The sequence below is a fragment of the Marmota marmota genome, unplaced genomic scaffold (genome assembly GCF_001458135.2).
Source record: "Marmota marmota marmota unplaced genomic scaffold, marMar, whole genome shotgun sequence".
Taxonomy (NCBI): Eukaryota; Metazoa; Chordata; class Mammalia; order Rodentia; family Sciuridae; genus Marmota; species Marmota marmota.
In genome coordinates this window covers 4,057,223-4,077,951 of record NW_025999991.1, presented here as the reverse complement: position 1 = coordinate 4,077,951, position 20,729 = coordinate 4,057,223, and the positions used below count along the sequence as shown (strand labels likewise).

The window sequence follows — 20,729 nt, the reverse complement described above, 5'->3', positions numbered from 1 at the left end:
TATTGGTTATTCACTGAGAAGACCAAATTTTTGTTTTGGTTGGTTTTGCTGCTTAATGATATTTTAAACTCATCTCAATGGTGTTTTTACATGGATTCCTAAAATTGGTCATTTTCCTCAATTTTCTGTTGTTTAAATGTTTTCAGAAAGAAAAACTGCTCCTAGTGTTTGGGTCCCTTGGAGAAACCATGTGTTACCATAAGAGTAGCGTTGATTTAGAGCAAACAGAGATGCTGCTGGTGCACCACAGGATGGCCTTTGTCAGCACCTCACTGTTTGCGGTTCGCCTGTTGCAAACACTTCTCCCTGTTGAAAAGGTAAGGTAGAGGATGCTGTTACTTGTAGTTCACTGAATTTTAAATACATGCTCTCTTGTAAATTTCTTTTGATCATTTCATGGTGCCAATGTGTTCTACTGTAAGACCCATTTTTGAAATAAGAGTATATAAAAATATTTTATTTACTCATTTATTTTCATACAATTATTTTAAATGTACAAATTGATATAACTAACATTTTGACTTTTTTTTTTTTTCTGTGGTACTGGTGATTGAGCCTAGGGTCTTGTGCATTCGAGGCCAGCACTCTACCAACTGAGCTATATCTCCAGCTCCAGCAGTCGTTTTTGTTGCACATGTTGATTGTAATTCTGAATATTCATTTGCTTATTCCTTTACTTGTCCATTCATGAATATTTAGTTGATTGCCTATATACTGGGCTAGCAGTATTACATGCCCGATGTAAAACTAGTAAGTTAGAATTGGTCCCATAGAATTTAGTTTTGTGTAAACGATAAGACTTACTAGTAAGTTAGCTTTCTAAGTCAGTATGTTTGAATTACCTGGTTTCATATCTTTAGTAACTTGATTTCAAAGCCAGCCTCAGCAATTAAGTGAGGCCATAAGCAAATCAGCAAGACCTTGTCTGTAAGTAAAATACAAAAAAGGGTTGGGGATATGGCTCAGTGGTTGAGTGCCCCTGGGTTCAATTCCTGGTACCAAAATAAAAAAGGATTACATATTTTGTCTTTATTGCCTAAAACTGTCTACAAGTGGTCTAATCTGTTGGTGATGCTTTCCATTGAATTTTTGATTTAGTTTATTGATTACTTCATTTTGAGAATTTCTGCTTGATTTTTTTTCAGAATCTCTTTCTCTTTATTGAAGTGATCTTTCAGTTTCTGTATTTTCTCTCTGCTATCACTCCTTACATTGTCCTTTACCTTGCAGATTAGTTTAACTGTGTTCATTCCAAAGTCTTTCTCTGACATTTCTTCCACTGTGGTGGCAGTGAAATCTGTTATTGAAGTATCTTGGTTTGTTTGAGGCAATTTGTTCCCATGCTTTTTCATGTTCTTTGTGTGTCCGCCCATCTAACAAGATGGATGTGAGGCAATAGAGTTTCTATACTGTGGAATGAAGTGTCCCGGAAGGTTTTCAATACCTTCCCATTTAGGAGAGAAATAACAACAACAAACCAATGAAAACAATATACAGCATTAAACCAGAGAGTTCCTGCTATGATGTCTACAATGTTGTCACGATGAACAGAAATGATGTGATCAGTTATTCCCTATAATAAATGGCAAGTTTGCAAAAGGGTTTACCATTTCAAGTGGTGGACAGGGAAAAAACAGAAGTGATGTAGGATGTGATGATTATGAGGGAAGAGGAGAGAAGATATAAGAAAAAAATAAGGAAGACTGAAAGAACAACAGAGATTGGCTGTTAGAAAAAAAGAGAAAGAGATTCAAGGGAAACTAATGAGTTTTCCTAGTCCTTAGAAAACTGATCCATGAATGACTGTTTTCAAAAATGTTAGAAATGAGAAAAGAAAAATAATACCAAATATGATTATGTATAAATGTGCATGAACCATTGTGGTCACAATTAAGCAGAGAAAAGAAAAACGGGGGGAAAAAAAAGATCTCAGTGAGAAGTTAAAGAATTGTTTCCATGGAATTGAGAAGATTCTCAGCTTCCATTTGCAGCAGCGTTAGGTGTGGTGGTCTAGAGTGTGATGCTTGCTCCACCCTCAGGGTGGGGTTGCTGGAGTGAGTGAGAGAGGAAATCCTGTAGGCAGAACTCCTGGAGTGGGGCTTCATTCTTAGGTAGACTTCAGGCTCTTCGCTGGATGCCTTTTGGTCTGGAGATGCTAAATCAGTGCACCTCCAAGGCTCAGCACTTGCTGGTCCTTCCTTGAACACTGCACCCCAGGATCTCCCCTGGGTTCCACTCACATGGTGGAGGAACCCATTCTTAGTCTCCTATATCACCTGCAGACCTTGTGTTTCCTGATCTTGGGTTTAGTTTTCAAACTCAGTCTCTTTTGCCCCCACCCTTTCAATTTCCTGGCCATGTGCATCTCTCACAATTGGTCCTGCAAGCAGCTGGATTAAAAAGGAAGGGGAGAGCTGGGTGGGTTTCCCTGACTAGTTAGTTGTCCCCTGCGTAAACCTCTCTCCATGTGTGATTTCCCCCTGGTCACTTAGACACACTCTGTGTCGTGCAGTGTGGGTTTGCCAGGTCTGTATTTCAGGCCAGACTCGGGTGCCAGGACTCAGCTCCCTCAGCTGCTGGTCCCTGTGCTGCTGCTACAGAATGGTTCCTCACTCTGTCATTGAATGCCGCGGGAGAGATGGCGGCTTCTTTCCCATACAAGGACATGGTGCATCTCACCTTTCAGTTTAGTTGGGGAGTGTCTTTGATCTCGCAACGCTCTGTGCCAGACACACTTCTGGCCTCCTAAAAATTTGGATTCCTTTAATTCCCTATCCCTCCACTTTGCTCTTGGAGAGACCCCTCTGGCTGGTGTCTCCAGCGACTGTGGTACTGGAGATCTCTTCCTTATTTTATTATATCCACCTCCTGAGAGTTCCCAGTCTGTTCTGAGTGTCCAGTAATAAATTCCAGGAAAGCCCCCACCCCTTGCCCCACCTTTGTTGTCCACCCACCTTGCTGAGAGGTTGTGGTCTGCTTTCTTGGTTTCATGCCATGGAGCAGCCAGGAAGGTGACCTGCTCTATTCTGCCATCTTGAAACCTCCTCGTCTAATATTAGTTTTGAGGCTTTTTTTCTTTTCTTTATCTTTAAAATCAGAATGAAGGGTAGGAATGTAGCAAGAGTGTGCGTATGTAGAGTTCCCAAGGTTTTGAAGGTCCTAGCACTGGGGGAAATAATCAAATTGAGAGCATCTGTAAAAATTATTATTTTAAACATTTGCTATTATCTAATATACATGTTCCAGTTACTTAGGCACTTCATAAATGTTAATGGGTACTAAATATTTCATCATAAAGATATTCTATAGTTTGCATAAGCATTCTAGAAATTAGACATTTAGGGTTTTTATTGTGCATATGTTTTAATGAATAACATTTTAAAATATGTACATATACATATTTACTCATTTTGGATTCTTAGGTTCTTATTAACATCAGATAGAGACAGAGAATGCTCAAACATGTTTTTATTATAAGCATAATTTTAAAATAATACAGTTTCACAGATTTCATTATTTTTACTACAGAATGGATACAAAAAATATAGTATATGGAAAAGATAATTGTGAGGTTATATGGGAGAATATTACTAAAATTAAACAGTTTTCAAAATTTGAAAAATGTAGGCCGATAACTTTTCTATGTCTTGCTAATCACAGTTTCTGAAATTGTATAGTATGATAGTGTAATTTGGCTATCAGTTTTCAATGATTTTTAATATATTGTTGAAAGAAAAACTATAAAAGTCTATAAAGACTTGTATGCTTTTTTCATTATACATAATGTAGTAGTTTACAAAAGTGTATATACTTTGATGCACTTTTTAGCAAGTGAAGCCATCTGTTTTAAGAAAGTGACTTTCCCACCCTGAACAAAATTCTTTTTTTTTTTTTTTGTTTTTGTTTTGGCACCAGGGAGTGAATCCAGGAGTGTTCAACCACTGAGCCACATCTCCAGCCCTTTTTTATATTTTTTAATTAGAGACAGGGTCTTAGTGAGTTGCTTAGGGCCTCATTAAATTGTTGAAGCTGGCTTTGAACTCACAATCCTCTTGCCACAGCCTCCTGAGCCCCTGGGATTACACGTATGCACCACCACGCCCAGCCTGAAAAAAGTTCTTGTTAAAACAGTAGAATTTCAAAACCTTCTTCCCTTCAATTCATTACTTCTTCCTCCTCCCTAAAACTAAAATTCTTTAGGAAGGACTTCTATCACTATAGATCAGTTTGCTTGTTTTTGAACATTGTTTAAGTGGACGTTTTTTTTTTTTTTTTAGGATTCATTACTTGTTGTTGTTTGTTGCAGTAATTTGCTTTTATTATTATTATTGTTCATCATTATTGTTGCTTGTGGCAATACTTTTTTGTTATTATATTTTGCGGTGTTAGTTAGAGGGGATTGAACTCAGGGCCTTGTGTATACTAAGTAAATGCTTTACTACTGAGTCACATCCCCAGCTCTTTTTATTTTGAGACAGGGTCTTCCTTGCTAAGTTGCATAGGCTGGGTGGCCTCTAACTTTCAGTGTTCCTGCCTCAGCCTTTCAAGCAGCGAGGATTACAGGTGGTACGCACCAATGGGCTCAGCAATTTGTTCATTTTTATCACAAAACACTATTCCATTTTATAAGTGTATTCAAAATGATTCATATTACTAGATCATATGTGAAAACAAGAATAGAGCATTAAATTTTACATATTATGTTTTGCTTTATAGAAAACCATATCACTTATTAATTTTTAACTTTTATTCATTAGTCATGTTTCTGAAGTAATTTTTCTTTTGGGTACTGGGAATTGAACTCAGGGGCACTTTTGCTGAGGCTGGTTTTAAACTTATGATCCTCCTGCCTCATCCTCCTAAGCTGCTGGGATTACAGGAGTGTGCCACTGCCTCCGGCGGAAGTATTAGTTTTTTGTTTTGAAGAATGATAATTTTCTAAGGTATAAACGTTAAAAATGGAAGAATTATAGTCATATAAGATTATAATTATATTTAAAATGTGGGTGTCTTTCTTTGTAGAATAATATTTTATAAGTGAAAACTGTTGCTTCTGTAATAATTTATTATTTATAACTATTATAAATACGTATATAATAAATAAGCACTTATTATCAGTGATCAATTTATGGGATGAAGAACTAATAGAAAACCTATGTATCCTATCAACTGTATCAGACAGTTTATTGTATTTTCTTAATCTATATGCTTATTTTGATAGAATCAATTAGAATAGAAGTTAGTAATTTTTTTTCTTTTTTTTTTTTTGATTTGGGTTCATGATAGAATAATGCGAAGTTTCCCTCGGCTCTGATCATCACGGAGAGCTGGGGAGAGATTTTTGAGATTTCCCAGCTGTATGGAGAGGGAGGGCTGAGGGTCACACCCCTGTTGTTGCTGATTTCACTTTGGAGCCATCCCATCCACCGAACTCTAAGCAGGAAGAGTGAAACAGGCGGTATAGCGATACCAGATTTTAAACTATACTACAGAGCAATAGTAACAAAACCAGCATGGTACTGGTACCAAAACAGGCGGGTAGACCAATGGTACAGAATAGAGGACACAGAGACCAATCCAAAAAATTAGAACTTCCTTATATTAGACAAAGGTGCTAAAAGCATGCAGTGGAGAAAGGATAGCATCTTCAACAAATGGTGCTGGGAGAACTGGAAATCCATATGCAACAAAATGAAACTGAATCCCTTTCTCTCACCGTGCACAAAAGTTAACTCAAAATGGATCAAGGAGCTAGGAATCAAACCAGAAACTCTGCGTCTAATAGAAGAAAAAGTTGGCTCTAATCTCCATCTCGTGAGGTCGGACTCCAAATTCCTTAATAGGACACCTATAGCTCAAGAGTTAAAATCAAGAATCAACAAATGGGACGTACTCAAACTAAAAAGATTTTTCTTAGCAAGAGAAACAATAAGAGAGGTAAATAGGGAGCCTACATCCTGGAAACAAATTTTTACCCCTTACACTTCAGATAGAGCCCTAATCTCCAGAATATACAAAGAACTCAAAAAAATGAAACAATAAGAAAACAAATAACCCAGTTAACAAATGGGCCAAGGATCTGAACAGACACTTCTCAGAGAAGGATTTACAATCAATCAACAAATACAAGGAAATATGCTCACCATCTGTAGCAATCAGAGAAATGCAAATTAAAAACCACTTTAAGATACCATCTCACTCCAGTAAGAATGGCAGCCATTATGAAGTCAAACAACAAGAAGTGCTGGCGAGGATGTGGGGAAGAGGGTACACTTATACATTGCTGGTGGACTGCAAATTGGTGCGGCCAATTTGGAAAGCAGTATGGAGATTCCTTGGAAAGGTGGGAATGGAACCACCATTCGACCCAGCTATTGCCCTTCTCGGACTATTCCCAAAAGACCTAAAAAGAGCGTACTACAGGGATACAGCTACATCAAAGTTCATAGCAGCACAATTCACAATAGCTAGACTGTGGAGCCAACCTAGATGTCCTTCAATAGATGAATGAATAAAAAAATGTGGCATTTATACACAATGGAATATTACTCAGCACTAAAAAATAGCAAAATCATGGCATTTGCAGGGAAATGGATGGCATTAGAGCAGATTATGCTAAGTGAAGTTAGCCAATCCTTAAAAAACAAATGCCGAATGTCTTCTTTGATATAAGGAGGGTGACTCAAAACAGAGCAGGGAGGAAGAGCATGAGAAGAAGATTACCATTAAGCAGGGACGAGAGGTGGGAGGGAATGGGAGAGAGAAGGGGAATTGCACGGGAGATGGAAGGAGACCCTCATTGTTATACAAAATTACATAGAAGAGGATGTGAGGGGAAAGGGGGAAAAAAAAGAGAGAAATGAGTTACAGTAGATGGGATAGAGATGATGGGAGGGGAGGGGGGATAAGAAGGGGATAGGAAGGGCAGCAGAATACAACAGACACTAGTTATGGCAGTATGTATAAATGTGGATGTGTAACCAATGTGATCCTGCAATCTGTACACGTGGGAAAAATAAGAATTCATACCCCATTTGAATCAAATGTATGATATATGATATGTCAAGATCATTGTAATGTTTTTAGAAACCAATAACAAAAAAAAGAATAATTCGAAGTTGATACTCCATGCTTTTGTTTTGTTTTGAAGGTAATTTTCTTTATGAAAAAAAATACCTATACTTTTTGGTAGCTCTTAAATATATAATCTTAAGCTTCATTAAAACAATTTTGCTCATTGTAGGGGATTGTAATTAAGGTTTATAGGTGGTTATATTTGCTTTGATTGATTAACCAAGAACTTTTAAAATGATCTAAACAAAAAATATGATTACTATGCTTTTAAGTTTCTTCGGTTTACATAAATATAAGGTTTTGCTGCCCTCTGCCTGTTGCTAGCCCACCAACAACTGAAGTAGAACTTGACACCTTTAAAGTGTTTTTTTTGAATTCCTATTTATGAACATAGATCTGTGTAGGGACTTATTGAATTTGGTAAATTGACCTCAGAGATCTTTTTGAAACTGATATTTTTTGATTTTAAATGACATAGGAGAGTACTCATGTATAGGTTTAAATGAAGATAATTTGGCAAAATATATTTTGGTTTGGTAAATTTACCAAACTTATAAACCAAATGAAGTAATTTTATTTTGAAAAACATCTGAAAATGAGAGTTAAAAGTACTGTCTCTTTTATAAGTGAAAACTGTTGCTTCTGTAATAATTTATTATTTATAACTATTATAAATATGTATATAATAAATAAGCACTTATTATCAGTGATCAATTTATAGGATGAAGAACTAATGGAAAACCTATGTATCCTGTCAACTGTATCATACAGTTTATTGTATTGTGTTGGAATCAGCATCATAGAGTAGTCTGATAACTGCTATTACTCTTACTCAGTGAGCAAAGCTGACTGAGGGTAAGGAAATATTTATATATCACAGTTTTGGCTTTTCATGGTACAGCTGATTAATTCAGCAATGTAGAAACATATCTCCTAAAAATATTGTTAATCACATTTTGCATATTCTGGTTCATGAGGTCTAGGTTAGGGAAAGTCTGCACTCATTATCCAGCTCTTAGATAATGCCATCTCTGCTCTGATTGGCAATAGACCACTGATCCCTCAGTGCAGGAGATGTTGTTGATTCTTCTCATCCATCATCGGTGATGGATGCGCACTGTAATACCTTTACTTTTAGTTCTAAACAACATGTGATTAATGCTTATACTTGTAATCAGCTGATTTAAGTCTGTGGTATGAATGTGATTATCCTATGGAGCCGTGCCAGGATTAAGCTTCCGACCTTACTTAGGACTGTGTTTTGAGTTACTGAAGGGACAGTTTCAGATGTAGATATGTGGAGTAAAAAGGTCAGAATTCTTTGGTGAAGTGAAAGGAGGACAGAAAGGAAGTAAGTGTTCATTGAGTGCTATAAAATGTAGGTTCTGCTTGATACTTGTTCAATTTCATAGCAGTTATTATTTTTTGACTAAAGTTAGAGAACATTTTTAAAAACTAAAACCCAGATTTTTCGGAGTTAGATCCACTATGATATAGTATTTTAGTATGGTGTTCAAGTAACCAAGCCTTTTTTTTTTTTTTTTTTTTTTGCTAATTCTTCTTTATCTTCCTGTTAAAAAGGTAGAATTCCAGGACTGACCAAGGCCCTCATAAGATGTCATCCCATTTATGATCTTTAAATGCCATCTCTATTTGACATTTCCCAAATGTATCTGTCCAGATCAGACACGTCACCTGACTCCAAACTTACGTAATCCAGTATTCTTTCTGATGTTTTTACTTCCATGACAATACCTCCAGCTTCATGTCCCAAACCTTAACTCTTTGTCTCTCTACCCAGATGTTGTCTTCACCGTTTATATATATGGCCCCTTGATCAACTATTGATCGAGGCAAAAATCCTTAGAGGTGGCCTCGATTGCTGTCTCTCAGTCACACCTAGATCCAATCCCTGGGCAGAATTTGCCATTTCTCCTTGAATATCTACCCTGAATTTGAACTGAATCAAACCCATCCTCCAGCTTCGCCTGGGTTATTGCAGTGAACTCCTCATTGTTTTCCCAGCTTCCACCTTTGCCCTTTACCATTTTTCTCCACAAACTGATCCTTTGTCAAAACCTTCCAGCAGTTTTCATCAGTGAGCAAGTGAATCTTACCTGATGTGGCATGCCACTGCTCTCTGTCTCTGTGGGCCAGACTTATCTACCCTGAGCTCCTTGCAGCCAAAATGTAGCCTCTCCGAGTCTTTGTACTTGAAGTTTCCTCCTCCATGACTGCTTTCCCTCCAGATATCCACATGGCTTCTAACTATCAGGTTTCTGCTCACATGTCGCTAGGTTAGAAAGGCCTTCTACCTCAGCTTTCAAGTGCCAGTGCTTCCCCTGCCTCCACTCCCTTACCCATTCCTGTTTCAAAACATCTGAGCACTTCTAGACACATCTGACAGATTTTGGGGGTGGGGTTTGTTTCACCCTCTGCCTTCCCCGAAGGAATGTCAGCTTCTTGAGGGCCAGGGTTAAAGTTTGGTTTTGCTTCCTGCTGTATTTTGAGGATCGGAATGGTGCCTGACATATGGGAGAACGTAGTGGGAGCTCAATTAATAAATCCTGAGTGAGTGTCTCATAGGTGAGTGGATAATGTACTGCTCCCCCCACCACTAGTTCTTTATAAAGTAATAAATTTCTCTTTGCTTTCTCATAGTGTCTGTCTTACTTAGTCTAGAGGTTTCTTTTGCTTTGTGACCTAAAAATTCAGTTCCTTTAGTTTTGGATCTTCATTTGGCAACCTTATTTTATTTCAGCCAGTTTTTAATTGATTCAGCTCTTAATATTAGACATTCATGATTATCTTTAAAGCAGATCATCCATAAAATTAATCTTGACCAGCACCCTCTTCATAAAGACAGCTTTTCAGCCGTATTAGTGAACCTGTTAAATGGTGTCTCAGTATAGACTTTTCAGTTCTTTAACTAATGTTTAGAATCTTACCACAAACTAGAATCACTAAAAAATAGCTGATTTAGTTTTAAATCCTTTAAGTTATAAAATATATCTAATCAAGTATAATATAATAAAATTGTCTTTTATGAGTATTCTAGAACTGTTTTGAATATGTTGTATTTTCCCTTTATTTATTTTTTTTAAAAGAGAGAGAGAGAGAGAATTTTAATATTTATTTTTTAGTTTTCGGCGGACACAACATCTTTGTTTGTATGTGGTGTTGAGGATTGAACCCGGGCGGCACGCATGCCAGGCGAGAGCGCTACCGCTTGAGCCACATCCACAGCCCTGTATTTTCCCTTTATTTTATTTTTTTTTTATTTTTTATTTTTTTTAATTTTTTATTGTGGGTTGTTCAAAACATTACAAATTTCTTGACATATCATATTCGACACTTTGATTCAAGTGGGTTATGAACTCCCACCTTCACCCCATACACAGCTTGCAGAATCACATCAGTTACACATCCATTGATTTACAAATTGCCATCCTAGTGTCTGTTGTGCTCCGCTGCCTTTCCCATCCTCCACCCTCCCCCCTCCCCACCTCTCCCCTCCCCTCCCCTCCTCTCTCTCTACCTCCTCCACTGTATAACCCTGAGGGTCTCCTTCTATTACCATGCAATTTCCCTTCTCTCTCCCTTTCCCTCCCACCTCTCATCCCTGTTAAATGTTAATCTTCTTCTCCTGCTCAACAAGTACATGAAAAAATGCTCAACATCTCTAGCTGTCAGAGAAATGCAAATCAAAACCACCCTAAGATACCATCTCACTCCAGTAAGAGTGGCAGCCATTAGGAAGTCAAACAACAACAAGTGCTGGCGAGGATGTGGGGAAAAGGGTACACTTGTACATTGCTGGTGGGACTGCAGATTGGTGCAGCCAATTTGGAAAGCAGTATGGAGATTTCTTGGAAAGCTGGGAATGGAGCCACCATTTGACCCAGCCATTCCCCTTCTTGGTCTATTCCCTAAAGACCTAAAAAGAGCATGCTACAGGGACACTGCTACATCGATGTTCATAGCAGCACAGTTCACAATAGCAAGACTGTGGAACCAACCTAGATGCCCTTCAATAGACGAATGGATAAAAAAAATGTGGCATTTATACACAATGGAGTATTACTCTGCATTAAAAAATGACAAAATCATAGACTTTACAGGGAAATGGATGGCATTAGAGCAGATTATGCTAAGTGAAGCTAGCCAATCCCTAAAAAACAAATGCCAAATGTCTTCTTTGATATAAGGAGAGTAACTAAGAACAGAGTGTATTTTCCCTTTAAATGACAAGACAAAAAGTTGATTTCTGTTGAGATCACTCTAGTTCTACCTGATTCAATGTTAGTCAATTTAATATGTAGTAGTACATAAGTAGTATCTCAGTGTTTGTGTTCATTTTTGTGAAGGGGAAGTGTTGTCGCAGACTTGTATTGGGTCATTGTGGAAAGTGGTGAGCATATATATGTAATTACTTAGAGAAGAAGGACTTGTCCTGTACTTGAAGGATAAACTGTGCAGAGCTTAGGAAGAGAGTAATCCTGGGTGTTAGTTTGGGGAAGGGAAGAAGAAAGTACTCAGTATTCTGGGCTTTCAGAAAGAATTGATGTTTGGACGTAAGACATTTTGGGCATAAAAAAAATTGCATTTCACAATGACATAGGGGTAGATGGTATGTTGGGAAATAGAATTTTCTTTGAAAAAAGCCTAGATTTTTGTGGTAGAGAATTACTAAAAAGGAAGTTGGACTAGATTAAGATTATAGTCTTATCATATTTTTATAAAATTATTTCTTAAACAAAATTCTAATTTTTTTTGATTTATCAAGGCAAGTGAGTTTTTACCAGAGACAATGTCAACAGCATTATTTCTTCTTTCTTTGGACATGCCTGTTTCATTGGAATATCCAACTATTCACGAAGCTGTTGTGGCCTATTTGGAACAGCTGAATTCTGAAAACTACAGTATTTATAAACGAGCTGCAGAGGCTATTTATTCAATTGAATGTACCTGTAACTTCCTGTCTGATGTGGGGAAGGAGGTAAGATGTTTGTTGATACCTCTTTTAAAAACTTGTAATGAAGTATTCAGAAAATTTAACCTACACAAGTTAATGGATATACAAAAATTGAATTGCTACAGATGAGATATGTTATTATTGAGTGGATCTATTAGTAGATTAAAGTAAGGACATGATTTGTATAAAAATAAAACAAATACTTCACATTAATGAATGGTGCTTATTTAAATATCAGTGTTCAAATAAAGAAATATTTAATTCCAAGTATCTTAATACTTAATAGTGAGTACCTAAATGAAGTAACTTGCTGTATACAAACTAAGTGATGATTGATGTAACCATAGAATTATGAGGACCATTTTAAGGAATACTTGCTGACATTTTTTGTTTTTATTTTATAGACACTTATTACATATTCATACTTAGAACCCTTTTTTTTTATTGAATGCAGTTATGAACTACATGGCTTATAAAATAATAAGATACTTTAGGTATAATGTTGTAGTAATAGTTATGTATTTGTATTTATCCCTTTAAAAAAAACACTGTTAGGGCATTACTTGGTATGCTGTCAATGAGAGGATTAGTGGGACTTAGAGATGACGTTGACTACAATAATGTTTTACTGTCTGAGAATATCAAAATGGATCCTGAAGGTATCGAAGAATTAGAGACAAAAATCCTGTTCCTTTTGGACCCTACAGAGGAGTATATCTGAATCTCATATTTATAATTTTCCTTTATTTACTTATTTACTTTTTCTTCCTTCTCCTCCTCCTCCTCTTTTACTTTCTTTCTTTTCCTTTTTAGTACCTTGATCCACTGGCCTATGTCTTTCGGGAGAATTATTTCTGTAGTACTCTGCATGGTGATTTAATTACAATGTATCAAATGTCCTATATGTTCCTACTAGGACTGGTCAGGGTGTTAGAAGAGTACCCTCACCCTGCCTTTAGCAGGGATGCAGGGACCCAAGCTAGTAGTTAAAGAACTAGGCAACTATGTTGCAGCTTCCTGCCTGCTGGTGTGAAACAGGAGTTCCCAGAGCTACTCCCAGTTTGGCATTTTTAGGTTGCTTGTTGAGAAAGTGGATGTACATGTATGCAAATATGAGCGATCTCAGGGTCTCTGAATAATTTTTCTGAGTTTCTTAGTTAGCTGTTGAGAATTTTATTCTATATGAACTTAACATTTATTATCCTATTCTGCTTCTTTTTCAGGGAGAGAAGAATCTCTTAGAATTAGTGGAGCTAGCTGACCAAGCCTTGTGTAGCTTTTCCTATCATCAGCATTTCCCTCTAATAAAAGAAATCATCTGCATTTGTTCAAAGATGTAATATTTTCTTTCTTAATATGATTCTATTATTGTAGGACACTGTGTGTGTGTGTGTGTGTGTGTGTGTGTGTGTGTGTGTGTAAGTTTAGGAGTAATGAGAATTAAAATGACCTTAAATCTTTATTACTGATAGTTTAAATTGCTTTTCCATATGTCTGACTTGTAAACTATATATGTATAGCTGCATTGTATACATATAGTTTTTTTAAAATTATTTTTAAGTTGTAGTTGGACACAATACCTTTATTTTATTTATTTTTATGTGGTGCTGAGGATCGAACCCAGGGCCTCACACATACTAGGCAAGTGCTCTACCACTGAGCCACAACCCCAGCCCCACAGAGTTTATTTAAGAGTAAATTTTAAAAATGTCATGCCCATAATCAAAATGGTAACCTTTGGATTTTTATACATTTGTTTTGGTGTCCATCCAGACCAAATGTTCAAACACATTTATTTACCTTTAAAGTTTTAATTGATAGTTTACATTTCAAGTTTTATAAGTCTTATTATTTTATACCTTTTTCTTAAATGGAAGTTTGAAAAGCACTATTGTTGATTAATTTGTTTTGAGGATATTGGAGAAAATTCCTGTTTAGAAATTAATATCTTCATTGCTTTGTAATAATAAATCTATTACATGTTTAACATTAATTATGAGATTTTAAAAGGCATTTTAAAAAATTCTCTTTGAGAACATTTTCTACTCTAAAACAAGTGTTTAGGTAATTTCCAGTAGTCTGTTTAGTTATATCCCAGCTGGAGGAAGTAGAGTAGGAAGATGTCTCCTTCAGTATGCTTTGCAGTCTTTTCTTAGCTCTGACTTGCCTTACACATCTTGGATGTTTTCCTTTTTTACCAGTTGGAAATCTGCACAGGCCAGTCCACTGCTGCAAGGAGAAAGTCAGAAAGTGTTCCTGCACATGTTGTCCCACCCATTGCCACAAGTGAAAGCTGAAACTTACAACTGCTGTCTGGAGATGGTTAAGGTGGCGGTTGGTTTTGTTTTGAGAACTAGTAATGGGTTCTCTTATTAGTCTTCCAGAATTAAATTACTTGACCTTTTGCGTGAGATATAAAAAAACAATATTCTATAAAAATACATGTCAATTCTAGGAAATATGCACTATTTTAAAAAAAATGTTATTTGTTCTTTTTAGGAAATATGATACTACTAAATTCCTTTAGCTTAGTAAGTCTAGCAATTGAATTGCTTTATTATATTTTAACATTCTTGTATGTACTATGTATAACAAATGTTTGTATTTTGCCATTTTTTACTTCTGATCCATTTTAATGTATTTATTTATTTATTTTTGTGGTTCTGAAGATCAAACCTGGAATCTCGAGCATGCCAGGCAAAGCACTCTACCACTGAGCTATACTCTTGGCCCACTTCTGATCTGTTTTTATTCACACAAATAGAAATACTGCAGAGTGGAAGCTTCTTTCTTTTCTCTTCACTCTTCTTCCTCCAGTGCAGCGTGGCCACTCATAAAGTTGGTCTGTGTCCTTCCCATCCATTTTTTAATGTATATGTTTACTATATACATATCTTTAAGTATGATATACTATTGTTTTCTCTTTTTAAAAACTATATGTCATACCACACATGATTTTACCAGTTGTTCTTTTCATTTCATGGTAGGATTTGAGGTCCACCTAGTTTATTCTTCCATATTGTTAAGCTTGAATAGCTTTTTTTTTTTTTTTTTTAAACTGGTAAATATTTAGGTTTAGCCCCACACCATACATACCCACACACTGTTTTTTTTTGGTGGTGCTAGGAGTCCAACACAGGGTCAGACAAGCACTCTACCACTGAACTATATCCCTAGTGTGATTGAGTCCTTTTTACTAAAGTAAGTTTTTCAGTATTTTCTGACTTTGTGCCTATGTTTGAAAATGTTTTGATTTCACTTTACTTTTTTGTGGTGCTGGGGATCAAACTCAGGACTTTGCACATGCTAGACAAGCACTCTACTAACTGAGCTACATCTCTAGCCCTTCACTTTACTCTTGAATAATAATTTTCCTGAAATAGAATTATAGAATGACTGCTGTGTGTCCTTAGTACTTTTCCAGTGTTGCTTAATTCTTGTTAGACTTCTGCTTTTGATTAGTTTGCTACCAGCTAAATTATAATTTCTTTGTATTTTTTTTGCTTCTTACTTTTTTATTATATTACAAGCATTTGTCACATTTTTATAAACATGTCATTTACAATATTTAATCATTGCATAATATTCCACCACAATTTTATAACATGATTTTTGTAACAATTAGTCAGTTTTCTATCATATAAACTGTTTCCAATTTTTTATCTTCATATATAGTACAGCAGTGAATGTTTTTGTACATCATCTTTGTCCCACATTTAGGATTTGTTCTTTTTTTTTTTTCTTCTTCTACAGATATTTATTGAGAATCCATTCTAAGCCAGACACTGTTCTAGGTGCTGCAGATACAATGTCACCGAAACATAGATGCATCAGTGTATTTTTTCCCTCTATTGTTTTTTTGTTTTTAAATTAAAAAAAATCTTTTCTCTGGCATTCCATAGTTTCATTACAGTGTATTACTCTGCACACTTGTTTTTAAAATTTATTTTGCCTAGGACTTTTCAATGCAACACTCATGTCTGTCTCTGTCTGTATTCCTGTATAATTTTCAGTCATTATTAATTTGAATATTGCTTTCCTCCTATCCTGTCTACTCTCTCCAAGTCTTTATCTTTTTTTCCCCAGTTGCTTTTCTACTTCATGATCTCAGTGGTTCTTTTTAAATTTTTTAATTTGTTATAATTAGCTATACATGACAGTAGAATGCATTTGGAGAAGTCTCCCTTCTTTGAGGAATTTGTTTCTTGCAGATAACGTGCAGTTGAGTCTTTTTTAAAAATCTACTTTACCAGTCTGTCTTTTAATTAAAGAGCTGAGACCTTTTATATTTAGAATTATTATAGAGAAATGTTTATTGTTTCTTGTCTTTTTGATTTATTTCTAATGTTTAATCTAATTCTATTTTTTTTTTTACTTAATTACTCTTTTAATGACATTTATCTTTCCTGAGCTCTGGTGTTTTTGTTTTTTAACTTCTCTGTGTGAGATTTTTTAAGATATTTTGAGTTACTGGCTTAGTTGTTATAAATTCTTTTAGTTTATACTTACCTTGAAAGGTTTTAAGTTTCCTTCAATTCTGAAGGATAGCTTTGCTAGATATAGCAATGTTGTTTGGTAGTAATTTTCATTTAGTTCTTGAAACACATTATTCTATGACCTCTTGGATTTTTAGGGTTTCTGAGAAATCTTATGCTAATATGATTGGTTTATCTCTAAAGGTGACTTGTTTTTCTCTTGAGACTTTTAAAATTCTATTTTTATTCTGTATATTTAGCATTCTATTCATAATTTGTTGTGGAGAATTTCTTTTTTGATCTTGTCTAGTTGGGATTCTAAATGTCTCCTATATCTACATGTCCATAATATTTTCAAAGTTTGGAAAACAGTGTTTTTTTCCTTTAATACAGTCTGAATATTCAAGGCCAGCCATCGTTTTCAGGCTCTGAGAGTTGGTTTTGTTCTTGATCTGATCCATTGCTATGACTTTCAACTGAATTTTTAAAATTAGATTTATCAAGCCTTTCATTTCTAAGATTTCTGTTTTACTCTTATTCAAAACCTCTGTCTCTTTATCAAAATGCTTTTTCACATTCTATACTTTTTTCTATAGTTCATTCCTTAGATCTGCTTAGATCTTGTTCTAATTATTTCAGCAAGTGATTCTTTGGTTTCTTTGTCTTGAATTTCTTCTACTTCAGTATCTGTGGATTCACTTTTTGGGGGACTATAAATTTTGGAGGTGTCTTGTTGGACTGTTTCTTCATGTTTTCTGATGTCCCATGTTTGTACATTCCTTTTACATGCCGGGTCCTTTAGTGGTTAATTGTATCTTTAGTATTAGTCCCAGGCTGGGGAATATCTTAGCTTCAGCATGTCCAGTCAGCATAATCAGAGCCTCATGTCCAACTGCCAGTACCACTTTGGGAGGAGATAGTAACTGCCAGAAAGAGTGGTGATTCAAGAGCAGTCCGCATCAGCATACTCCATGAAGCTGCTACTGCTGACCTCTCTACACCTCTCGGCTAAAGTGAGAAATAATCCAGAATGGGCTGAAGAAATTAAATATTAAATATAACAGACTAAATTCAATTGGAAGAAGGGATAAAAAATAAAATAGAAAAAAAAGGGTGTGGGGGAGGGAAGGGAGAAAAAAGATAGTATGAAGAAAGAAAAAGGATGAAGGAGAGGAAAAGGGAATGAAGTCAGTAAACAAGAGAAGAACTGTTGGGAGAGGGTCCAATTAAGTGACGAAACATGTAAAATTAGAAGTGTAAAAATACAATATTTGGGAGTTCACTAGAAATGAGTTTAAACCAAGTAGTTATTGCAATAGCAGTCATAAAAAGAGATTTGGTTTTCTTCTAGCTGAAATTTTTAGAGTGGAGACATTTCTCTCCAGGTTTTTGAATTTAGAATACTTAGCTGTGAAGCAGTTTGTGTGACAGTAACATTGTTCTGTTTATTTTTTCTCAGCTTTGACCCAGATTGGCCAAACTTGTTAGGGCTTTGTTGAGTTTCACCCCCTTTGCCTGGCAGCATCTGTTGGGGGAGTGTTGTCTGTTTTGGAGCCCTCAAAGTGGCTTTGTTATTATGACCTGGATGGGAGTAGAAGTCTGGCACAGCTGCTGTCCAGCCCTCTGCCCTCTCACCCTGCAGCTTATAGACTGGTTTGGACTGTGCCGCATGACTTGTTCCAAGAGCTTCAGTCTGTGTGCTGAGGGATGTGTGTGGGATGCATCAGTTTGACTTCCAGGCACCTCTGGCGATGGGGCAGGTTGTGTGGGTTCCCTCGGTAGGCTGTGGTGGGTTTAGTGCTTTCCACCCGACCTTGATAGTGCCCATCTCTGAACTTTTTCAGCATGCTGCTTATCCCAGAGCCGAGATCACCAAATGCAAATGAAAGCACCCTTAGCTTGCAGACTTGTAGACTGGCAGTTGTGGTTCCCACAGCCCAGACCTCCAGTCTCACTCCTGTGCACAGACTGACTAGAGTACGTGGGCACCCCTTGATCCAGTGAAAAGAAAAGCATAAGTGGCTATTGGGTCTTGGGTACTCAGGAAGCCAGCATACCAAAAACAAGACCAATGAATGGGAAAAAAAAGTGTAGATCAGTATGAAAAAGGTAAATGACAGGCGTTTCTAGATTCTACTCAAGAAGTCTAAACAGTGAGTCTTTTTAAATTGTCATCACTTTCCTACTCTCACTATCTGCAATGGAGGGTGCTGGACTTCTCTTGCAATGGCTCATCTCATTGTGTCTGAGCTTATTTTCTGTTTGGATTGTGAATTGTTGGGCAGAACCTGTTTTTATTAAATTTGGTGGGAGAATTCAGCTTGTTGTGCCAAGTGTGCTGCTGCAGTCTTTTCTTTTTATTAATTTTCTTTTTGTTCTAGAAACTGATATTTCAGGTTTTCACCTGATTGCTTGCACTGAGTGCCTACTGGCATTTACCACAGTGTTCTTACCCCAACATGCTGCCCTTGCACTGTGGTTTAATTCAGTCTTGGGGAGTTGCTATGATGCTGTTGTTTTCTTTGATCTGCAGTACGCTGATTTTCTCCAGTGGCATTTGCTCTTTCAGATACAAAATTGTCTGTGGTATAAAGTTAATAGTTGAAAAGAAAAACTTTATGTAGGATGTGTGTGTGTGTTGTGTGTGTGTGTATATAATTTTTTGAACTGGAATTACTACTAGTGGTTAGAGAGTAGTAATTTGCATGATGAAAAAATATTTATATAACTCATTATTGCTTGCATTTTCACCTTCTATGTTGTATTTAAATTCTACTAATGTTTCTAGTATCTTTTAACAAAATATTATTCTTTATCATAAATTGAGAAAAGAATTTGTGATATTTCTTCTAAGAAGTAGTGTAGAGTCATTACTTGGATATATGTGTCCCTCAACAATAATTCGTCTTTTAACTTGAATTTTGTTTTTTTAAACCTCAGTTAAATTAAATGCAAATTAGGATGAGTTTCTTATTTTGTTCAGCAGTTTGGTTATTTAATTTTTTCAGAATTAGGTATGTTGGCAGAAGCATATAATATACTTCTCGTACAGACTCAAACATTACAAGATAGAAAATTCTTTTTACGCCATTAATTAAAAGTAAGTTGTGATGAAGTGAAAACTAAAATTAGAAGTGAATTATAATTAGAAGAAAGAGGAACCTTTTGGAAAATGACTGCCACTAATTTTAAAAATAAATTTTGTGTTATTCTACAGGAATGTTTAGGTGTCCATAATGTCACTAAGCCTGTATCTTCACTTTGTAATGGAATTCATTTTCTACTTCATCCAAAAGTTCTGTATGAAATTTCTGCTTTTGGTATGCAAGAACCCCAAAATGAGGTATGACATGTTAAAAATAAGTGTAAAATATTACACAGCCAAATGAAGGTAATATTCTAATAAAATTGTAAATTATCATGAGAAACTGATATTTGTCTTTGATATATTTGTTAGTTGAGGTTTTTTTTTTTTTTTTTTTTTTTTTTTTTTTAACCAGGAATTGAACCCAGGGGTGCTTAATCATTGAGTCACATCCCCAGTGCTTTATTTATTTATTTATTTAGTTTTATTTTAAGACAGGGTCTTGCTAAGTTTCTGAGACTGGCTTTGAACTTGTAATCCTCCTGCCTTACCCTCCTAAAGTGCTGGGATTATAGGTGTGCGCCACTGTGTCCAGCTAGTTGGGATGTTCTTTATATAAAGAAATACTAAAGACAGTGTGGGAATATAAATATAAAATGCACTTGATCTTTAAGAATTCAGGTCAATTTACTTATGGTTTTTATCTGATATACAGAGAACCATAGTGATAGTAAGTAGGTTATGAGAAATTTTTATTTTTATTTATAAAGATAGAAAAGTGGAGATCATTAAGGGAGAAAATCACTAAGTGGAAGTCATTAAGGGACAAAATGTAAGATGATGCTGTGGAAATAGGAACATTTAAAGACAGAGATACTAGTTTAGGGCCTTTCTAGGTTGTGTGAAGCATTGCAGGTGTGTGAGCGGGACAGCTCGTGTTGGTGGACCATTGTGTCTGTAGCTCGTGTTGGTGGACCATTGTGTCTGTTGTTGAGCAGGTGAATGCTGCTGCCAAGGCCATTCTGCTGTATCTGCTTCAGGGACGAATGATGATGACACTGCTGACCTGGAACAAGTTTATCGAGTCTCTCTGTCCTGTCCTTCCAGTACTGCAGGTACT

The 20,729-nt window shown here is 36.0% G+C and overlaps 1 protein-coding gene across 8 annotated transcripts in view; it reads left to right on the top strand.

Moving 5' to 3' along the window:
• Nucleotides 1–20,729, top strand: part of Rttn (rotatin) — a 163,839-nt gene that overhangs the window by 24,536 nt on the left and 118,574 nt on the right. For all 8 annotated transcript variants that reach the window (XR_007348943.1, XM_048806632.1, XM_048806633.1 and 5 more), the window contains 6 exons: nt 147–317; nt 11,861–12,073; nt 13,273–13,385; nt 14,251–14,377; nt 19,742–19,867; nt 20,608–20,724. Coding sequence is in view for 7 of the 8 variants with exons in the window: in XM_048806632.1 (XP_048662589.1) it covers nt 147–317; nt 11,861–12,073; nt 13,273–13,385; nt 14,251–14,377; nt 19,742–19,867; nt 20,608–20,724 (867 nt within the window). In the remaining variant the exon portion in view is untranslated. The remainder of the gene's footprint in view (nt 1–146; nt 318–11,860; nt 12,074–13,272; nt 13,386–14,250; nt 14,378–19,741; nt 19,868–20,607; nt 20,725–20,729) is intronic.